The 9,071-nt window shown below is 61.6% G+C and overlaps 1 protein-coding gene across 1 annotated transcript in view; it reads right to left on the reverse strand.

Annotated features, from left to right (window-relative positions):
- The window catches only part of LOC125448691 (transferrin receptor protein 2-like), a gene marked incomplete at its 3' end in the record, with an annotated part of 32,096 nt that extends 23,300 nt beyond the window's left edge, over window positions 1-8,796 (reverse strand). Inside the window, exons 1-3 of the mRNA XM_059643869.1 lie at window positions 8,660-8,796; window positions 4,475-4,606; window positions 2,218-2,428 (exon numbers count right to left, since the gene is read on the reverse strand). Of these exons, the coding sequence (XP_059499852.1) occupies window positions 2,218-2,428; window positions 4,475-4,507 (244 nt within the window). The remainder of the gene's footprint in view (window positions 1-2,217; window positions 2,429-4,474; window positions 4,607-8,659) is intronic.
- Window positions 8,797-9,071: the final 275 nt, after the last annotated feature.

The following is a 9,071-nucleotide window of genomic DNA, read 5'->3' on the forward strand; positions in this document are numbered from 1 at the left end:
AATTTAGCACGGCCAATCCACCCTAACCCCCACATCCCTGGGCACTACGGGACAATTTAGCACGGCCAATCCACCCTAACCCGCACATCCCTGGGCACCACAGGACAATTTAGCACGGCCAATCCACCCTAACCCGCACATCCCTGGGCACTACGGGACAATTTAGCACGGCCAACCCACCCTAACCCGCACATCCCTGGGCACTATGGGACAATTTAGCACGGCCAATCCACCCTAACCCGCACATCCCTGGGCACTACGGGACAATTTAGCACGGCCAATCCACCCTAACCTGCACATCCCTGGGGACTACAGGACAATTTAGCACGGCCAATCCACCCTAACCCGCACATCCCTGGGCACTACAGGACAATTTAGCACGGCCAACCCACCCTAACCCGCACATCCCTGGGCACCACAGGACAATTTAGCACGGCCAATCCACCCTAACCCGCACATCCCTGGGCACTACGGGACAATTTAGCACGGCCAGTCCACCCTAACCCGCACATCCCTGGGCACCACGGGACAATTTAGCACGGCCAATCCACCCTAACCCGCACATCCCTGGGCACCACGGGACAATTTAGCACGGCCAACCCACCCTAACCCGCACATCCCTGGGCACCACAGGACAATTTAGCACGGCCAGTCCACCCTAACCCGCACATCCCTGGGCACCACGGGACAATTTAGCACGGCCAATCCACCCTAACCCCCACATCCCTGGGCACTACGGGACAATTTAGCACGGCCAATCCACCCTAACCCGCACATCCCTGGGCACCACAGGACAATTTAGCACGGCCAATCCACCCTAACCCGCACATCCCTGGGCACCACGGGACAATTTAGCACGGCCAGTCCACCCTAACCCGCACATCCCTGGGCACCACGGGACAATTTAGCACGGCCAATCCACCCTAACCCGCACATCCCTGGACACTATGGGACAATTTAGCACGGCCAATCCACCCTAACCCGCACATCCCTGGGCACTACGGGACAATTTAGCACGGCCAACCCACCCTAACCCGCACATCCCTGGGCACTACGGGACAATTTAGCACGGCCAATCCACCCTAACCCGCACATCCCTGGGCACTACGGGACAATTTAGCACGGCCAATCCACCCTAACCCGCACATCCCTGGGCACTACGGGACAATTTAGCACGGCCAATCCACCCTAACCTGCACATCCCTGGGCACCACGGGACAATTTAGCACGGCCAACCCACCCTAACCCGCACATCCCTGGGCACTATGGGACAATTTAGCACGGCCAACCCACCCTAACCCGCACATCCCTGGGCACTACGGGACAATTTAGCACGGCCAATCCACCCTAACCCGCACATCCCTGGGCACTATGGGACAATTTAGCACGGCCAATCCACCCTAACCCGCACATCCCTTGGCACTACGGGACAATTTAGCACGGCCAATCCACCCTAACCCGCACATCCCTGGGCACTATGGGACAATTTAGCACAGCCAATCCACCCTAACCCGCACATCCCTGTGCACTATGGGACAATTTAGCACGGCCAATCCACCCTAACCCGCACATCCCTGGACACTACGGGACAATTTAGCACGGCCAATCCACCCTAACCCGCACATCCCTGGGCTCTACGGGACAATTTAGCACGGCCAATCCACCCTAACCTGCACATCCCTGGGCACTATGGGACAATTTAGCACGGCCAACCCACCCTAACCCGCACATCCCTGGGCACTACAGGACAATTTAGCACGGCCAATCCACCCTAACCTGCACATCCCTGGGCACTACGGGACAATTTAGCACGTCCAACCCACCCTGACCCACACATCCCTGGGCACCACGGGACAAGTTAGCACGGCCAACCCACCCCAAACGGCACATCTTTGGACTGTGGGAGGAAACCCATGCAGACACAGGGAGAATGTGCAAACTCCGCACAGACAGTCGCCCGAGGGCGGGATTGAACCCGTGTCCCTGGTGCTGTGGGGCACACGCGCGTACTCCTTTGCTGCCCTCACAACAACAAATGCAGAAAGACCACCCACTTTGCAATTGCCAGGGACGGCAGCTGCCTGATGCACAGGAAGATCCCACACAGATCGGCCATCGGTAACAACCTCAGGGCGTGCACCCGACTGGGTCGGGCAGTGTGGGTCAGTCGCTGGGCTGAATGGCCCTCCCCCCTGCTTCGATGACGATGGTGTTTACCGCTGATCAGCAGGAAAATGACCCCGAGCACGAGGTACAGTAGGAATCTCCTCTGGATCAGCGATCTCTTCACCACCAGGCCCACCATGTCGTTGGGTCCTGTGGGATCTTGCTGCTCATTTTCCTCCGACTTGCCCTCCATCCTGAGTCCCTGCTGCTCGTCCTCCAGCTTCTGCCTCCTGTAGGTCGAGAACGAAATATCCGTTGCTCCCTGTCAGGGTCGGGGGTAGGAGGGGTAGGGGGAGAGGTGCGAGAAGGGGGAAGATGGAAATGGAGTGAGTCAGTGAGCAGCACTTCCTCGAGGGAGGGAGGAGGGTTTGGGGGGATACCGGAGAGAGGGCAACACATGAAGAAGCTGACTGAGGTGAAGGGGAGGTGGCACGTGGGATGTTGGGTGGGACTCGGTGGGGGCCATTCGGGGAGGATCGGGGCTTACGAAGGGGGTGGACGTCGAGGGTCTCCTGGTTGGGCTCGAGGTTCGGCCTCGAGGTGGGGCTCGAGAGGCTAAATCTGGCCGGGGTGGGGGGAATAATTGGATACCAGGCATTGGAGATGCCAACGCCCCCTCACCCCTCCATTTACCCTGAGGGGGCTTGCAAAAAGAACAGAAGCAGTTGGGGGGGTGGTCTTTATGAGGCACTGAGTTTGGGGTCAATGTCAGCACTACAGAGGGCAGGAGGGGGAGGAGGGGGATCCCGGCGAGGGCGGGAGGGGGCGGGGGAGATCCCGGCGAGGGCAGGAGGAGGAGGGGGGAGATCCCGGCGAGGGCAGGAGGAGGAGGGGGGAGATCCCGGCGAGGGCAGGAGGAGGAGGGGGGAGATCCCGGCGAGGGCAGGAGGAGGAGGGGGGAGATCCCGGCGAGGGCAGGAGGAGACGGGGGGAGATCCCGGCGAGGGCAGGAGGAGACGGGGGGAGATCCCGGCGAGGGCAGGAGGAGGCGGGGGGAGATCCCGGCGAGGGCAGCAGGAGGCTGGGGGAGATCCCGGCGAGGGCAGGAGGAGGAGGGGGGAGATCCCGGCGAGGGCAGGAGGAGGAGGGGGGAGATCCCAGCGAGGGCAGGAGGAGACGGGGGGAGATCCCGGCGAGGGCAGGAGGAGACGGGGGGAGATCCCGGCGAGGGCAGGAGGAGGCGGGGGGAGATCCCGGCGAGGGCAGCAGGAGGCTGGGGGAGATCCCGGCGAGGGCAGGAGGAGGCGGGGGGAGATCCCGACGAGGGCAGGAGGAGGAGGGGGGAGATCCCGGCGAGGGAAGGAGGAGACGGGGGGAGATCCCGGCGAGGGCAGGAGGAGACGGGGGGAGATCCCGGCGAGGGCAGGAGGAGACGGGGGGAGATCCCGGCGAGGGCAGGAGGAGGCGGGGGGAGATCCCGGCGAGGGCAGCAGGAGGCGGGGGGAGATCCCGGCGAGGGCAGCAGGAGGCGGGGGGAGATCCCGGCGAGGACAGGAGGAGGAGGGGGGAGATCCCGGCGAGGGCAGGAGGAGGCGGGCCGAGATCCCGGCGAGGGCCGGAGGAGGCAGGGGGAGATCCCGGCGAGGGCAGGAGGAGGCGGGGGGAGATCCCGGCGAGGGCAGGAGGAGGCGGGGGGAGATCCCGGCGAGGGCAGGAGGAGGCGGGGGGAGATCCCGACGAGGGCAGGAGGAGGCGGGGGGAGATCCCGGAGAGGGCGGGAGGAGGCGGGGGGAGATCCCGGCGAGGGCAGGAGGAGGCCGTGGGAGATCCCGGCGAGGGCAGGAGGAGGCGGGGGGAGATCCCGGCGAGGGCAGGAGGAGGCGGGCCGAGATCCCGGCGAGGGCAGGAGGAGGCGGGGGGAGAACCCGGCGAGGGCAGGAGGAGGCGGGGGGAGATCCCGGCGAGGGCAGGAGGAGGAGGGGGGAGATCCCGGCGAGGGCGGGAGGAGGAGGAGGGAGACCCCAGACCCCGGCCTGTGGGTGGGGGCAGGGGGGTGCAGGTACAGTGGCGGGTGCCTGGTTGTCCCTGACACTTTCCTTGCTGTCAGCGAGCCCTGTGTCGGGGTGCCAGGCCCTCGAGCGAGTTTGGCGAGTGTCCCATTCCCTGGGCTCGTCACATCAAGGTGGAGGCTGGCCGGGTCGGGGGATGGGGGTGCGGTGTGTGGGGCCTGTGACATTCCCCACAGACTGGGTCACGGGGTAACCTGTGTGTTCGGAGCTGGGGGGTGGGGAGCGGGGCTGTTGCTGGGGGAACAGCAAGCAACCGGGGGCGGCAAAGTAATAAGTTAGGGCTGGGACTCGGGCCTCACCACATTCTGGAGCATCGATCTGAAAGCTTCCATCGCCCCCAATCTCAGCAACTGCCCCTCCCTCGACTTCTCTGGGTTCTCTGCTCAAGCCGATGTTGTCCTCGATGCGTTAATCCCTCACGCCGTTCGACTCTGGATGGAGGCCAACAGGAATTACTGATGGGTCCGGCCTACTCGCCAGGCTTCATCAGGTGATCTGCGCCCACCACCGGAGCACCAGGGGTACCCGCCTTTCCCAATAGACGGCTCTGCCCTCACCCCCTCCCAGAGAGTTGGTGAAGGAGCAGGGCCAGGAGGTCACACAGGGCCCTTGAGTTCACTCTGCCGTTAACGGAAGGGGAAGGGAGATCATTGAAATAATCTCTTGTTCCCTGAAGCTTGTGCACGCGGTTTGTCCAAATCCCTCCTGGTGGAAAAGACCCTTAGTCCCAGGAACCATAAACACTCTCCGAGAGCAGGCTGCAGCCCAATGGTATCCATGTGGATTTCACAAGCTTCACAATCTCCCCCTCCCCCCCACTGCATCCCAAACCCAGCCCGGCTCGTCCCCGCCTGCCTAACCTGTTCTTCCTCCCTCCTATCCCCTCCTCCCCTCAAGCCCCATCCCCATCTCCTACCTACTAACCTCATCCCCGCCTCCCTAACCTGTCCTTCCTCTCACGCATCCCCTCCTCCCACCTCAAGCACACCCCCATTTCCTTCCTACTAACCTCATCCCACCTCCTTGACCTGTCCGTCCTCCCTGGATTGACCTATCCCCTCCCTACCTCCCCACCTACACTCTCCTTTACTGGCTCCATCCCCACGTCTTTGACCTGTCTGTCTCCTCTCCACCTATCTTCTCCTCTATCCATCATCGATCCGCCTTCTCCCTCTCTCCCTATTTATTTCAGAGCCCACTCCCCGTCCCCATTTCTGAAGAAGGGTCTAGGCCCGAAACGTCAGCTCTCCTGCTCCTCTGATGCTGCTTGGCCTGCTGTGTTCATACAGCTCGACACCTTGTTATCTCGACATTCTTTTAGACTGAGACCGAACCTGTCCCTAGTGCTCTCTGTTTCAGGTGGAAGGTCCGACGTTGGCACACACTTCCCATGATCTATCAAACAGGACATCTAAATCCCTCCTGTACCAGATTTAAAACGGCTTCTGCTATTTGCAACTTATAAATGCAGTGGCTACAGGAGCAGGTTGGAGGCTGGGATCGGGTAACGCACCCACGCCCCGACCCCTGACGCCCCCCCCCCCCCAAAACCTGTCCCACCACCTACAAGATGGGATACCCCCCACTTGCCCCAGATGGGGGCAGCTCCGACAACACAAGACGCTCGGCATGCATCCAGGGAGAGAGCAGCCCCTGCCTCCACCAGCATCCCACTCCCTTCCCTGCCCCCCACAGCCGACGCTCAGTCACAGCAGTGTGTACCGTCTGTGAGGTGCGCTGCAAAGCTCCTTAGGCAGCATCTTCTGAACCTGTAAGTCCACCATCCCGAAGGACAAGGGGGCAGCAGGTACATGGGAGCACCAGCCACCCACCGCCACCGCCCCCAGCTTCTCCTCCGCTCCCCCATCCCGACTTGGAAATGTATTGGCCGCTGCTTCAGCGTCGCTGGGTCAGAATCCTGGAATTCCCCTCCCTGAGGGCACGGTGTGGGCGTCCCGACAGCACACGGACTGCAGGGGTTCAAGAAGGCAGCTCACTGCCTCCAGGGGCAGTTGAGGATGGGGATGTGGGCATTTATTTCCTGTCCCTAATTGCCCTCAAACTGCCATCTAAGAGGGCAGTTAAGGGTTAACCACATTGCCGTGGGCCTGGAGTCACATGTAGGCCCAGAGTGGGTTAGGGTAGTGGATTTCCTTCCCTAAAGGCCGTTAGTGAACACTTTAATATAATTTAGTTTGAGGTTTGACCCAGGTCAGACTTTGCGCCCCCCGGCCCCACCCCCGCACTGGTGGGATTCGAACCCACATCCTTAGAACCTGACCCTAGGGCTCTAGATTACAAAATCGAGAGTCAATTCCACCCCCCACTCCACCCACCCCCCCCCCCCACAGCTCCTGTCCATGGTGGGTCATTCCCCCTCCCTCCCTCCCAGAGGGAGTGTTCGGGGAGGGGAGAGGAAGGGAGGAAGTGACAGGGAAGGTGGTGCTATGTGACATCCAGAAATTGCAGGCCCCATTGCCAATCCGGGAGCAGGCCTCAGGCCCTGTCCCTGATCCTCCTTCCCCCCCGCCCACAGCACTGACAACGAAACTCCTGGCACCCCAGGCCCTGCCGATTGGGGCCTGCGAATGCCCCAGGTCCCAGGCCTGGGTTTCTGCCCCCTGTGTCAGGCCCAAGTTAATGCCCACTCACAAGGCCCAGTTTAATCCCCGCTCACAAGGCCCAGGTTAATGCCCCCTCACAAGGCCCAGGTTAATGCCCGCTCACAAGGCCCAGGTTAATCCCCGCTCACAAGGCCCAGGTTAATGCCCCCTCACAAGGCCCAGGTTAATGCCCCCTCACAAGGCCCAGGTTAATGCCCCCTCACAAGGCCCAGGTTAATACCCCCTCCCCTGTACCTTAGTTTTCATCCCCACTCCTGGCCCTGATTATTGCTCCGTCGCCTCACGGCCTGGTTTTTGACCCCTTGTCACAGGCCCAGGTTGCACGGGAAGGTGTTGGGATGTTCGGGGTGACAGAGGGGATTCCCTTCCGGAATGTGGCAAGGGAAAGGGTGGGGGGTGGTGTGTTTGCTCGCTGTGGTGCTGTCACATGGGGCTGGCTGACGATTGACCCTGCTGGGGGTGGCCTGGAGCTGGGGTGGGGAGGGGAGACGCGATGGGGACACCAGAGGGTCCCCCAACACCGCCCCCCCCCCTCCGAACACTCCCCAATCCCATTCCCACGGCAGCCAGGAAGGAATCCGCGGCTGGGGAAGGTGGAGGACGATCCGGAAACTCTGTGGGGGAGGGGACGTCAAAGGTCCGAGGGCGAGACGCGATGGCGACGAAGGAAGGGGGTGGGCAGAATGAAGTGAGCCCACGAGGGAGAGTCGTGGGGGCCGGGCGAGGATGGGGACGGGGACCAGCAGTCCTAAATCGAGTGGCGGTTTATCCCTGTGAGTGGGAGCCGTCCCCCGCCTCAGGGCAGCACGGCCTCCATGTTGTCTTCTTCCCAGCATTCCCCGCTTCCTGCCTTGAAAAAAAATGTACCCCGAGTTCTGCCGTCCTGAGCTGGGAGGCCGAGCTGGAGGGGTATCTGACAAACTGAAATCTAGTTTGCTTTCTGTTCGATGGCTCAAAGGGCCTCTCGCAGCGAGAAAGGCCCGTACGCGCACACCCAGGGCCTGGGCTCACTCCGATAGGGGCAGGGTGGGCCTCAGGCCTCGTTGATAAATTCCTTATCAGTTCTGCCTGGCTGTAGTCATCAGGGACTCGCCGTGTGTACCTTTTCCCCGCTAATGTCCCACTCGTTCTCCACTAATCAATTCACTCGTTGCCATAGAGTCCGAAGGCAAATGTCAGAGACGACGCCTTTGCTGACGGCCGTTAGACCTTCTGGAAGATTCCGCCAGCAACAACAACTGGGTTGCGTCCGGCGCCAGCGCGTGTCCCAAAGGGCCACGGTTCGGCCGCCTTTTGACGCTGAGCCGCACGAAAAACAAATGAAGGGGTCAATGAGCGACAGAGCGCAAGGGGTCAAGGGAGGCTTCAGTCTACAGAAGGCCTTAGAGAAGGTCAAGGTGGGCCTAGGGCAGGAGGCCAAGGTTCAAATTCCTCCTGGTCCTGAGGTAATTGAAAATAATTCTTGGAAGGAAGGTTGGGTGTGGGGGGGGGTGGATGTTAGAGTGAGGCAGGCAGTTCTCGTTTCCTGGGGCTAAGGCCAGGCAGCCGAGGAGCGGTCTAATGGGGGCAGTTAAAGTTGGAGGGGGGCATCTGTGAAGGGAGAGAGAGCGTGGAGTGAACATTTCGGATCCAGTGACCACCGCACCCCCCCCAACCTCTACAACCGCTTCAGGGTCTTCTGAAATGATCAGGAAGGAGTCGGGGTGGGAGATGGAGAGAGAGTCGGAAACTTCCTGGAGGGGGCTAGAACGAGGAAGGGGCCATGCTCTACAGAAGAGCTGGCATTCAGTCAACGGACAGAATGGCCTACTCCTAACCACCATCCGAAAAAGGAGGCCAGCTGGGTGGCAGAGCTCCTACCTTGGCCTAGACGACCCAGGTTTAAGGCCCTCCTGGTCCAGAGGCACGGCGTACCGCAACTTGAATGTTAAAAAACCCCTGGCCGCAGCGTGAGCTGGTCACTGACCTCCTTCTCGGTCTCTGCCTTAGGGTTGGCCTCAGGAACAGGGGTGAAGAGAGGGGCACGGGGTTGGGAGGGACGAGGGGTGTGTGGGAAGAGACGCCCTTGAGGCTGGGCGTCAACGCAATGTGGGGACCCGATAAGGGCCCGGACTGCTGCCGGGAGACCGCGCGCACGGCGTTGGGGGGGTGGGGCGGGGGGGGGCTCGATATAGCGCGATGGATGGAGGTTTTGCTCAACTTTCCTGACCCCCCCCCACCAGCCACCGCGGCCCCCACCCACCCACCCACAGCTTGCCCCAAATCCGACACT

The sequence above is a fragment of the Stegostoma tigrinum genome, unplaced genomic scaffold (genome assembly GCF_030684315.1).
Source record: "Stegostoma tigrinum isolate sSteTig4 unplaced genomic scaffold, sSteTig4.hap1 scaffold_302, whole genome shotgun sequence".
Classification (NCBI taxonomy): Eukaryota; Metazoa; Chordata; class Chondrichthyes; order Orectolobiformes; family Stegostomatidae; genus Stegostoma; species Stegostoma tigrinum.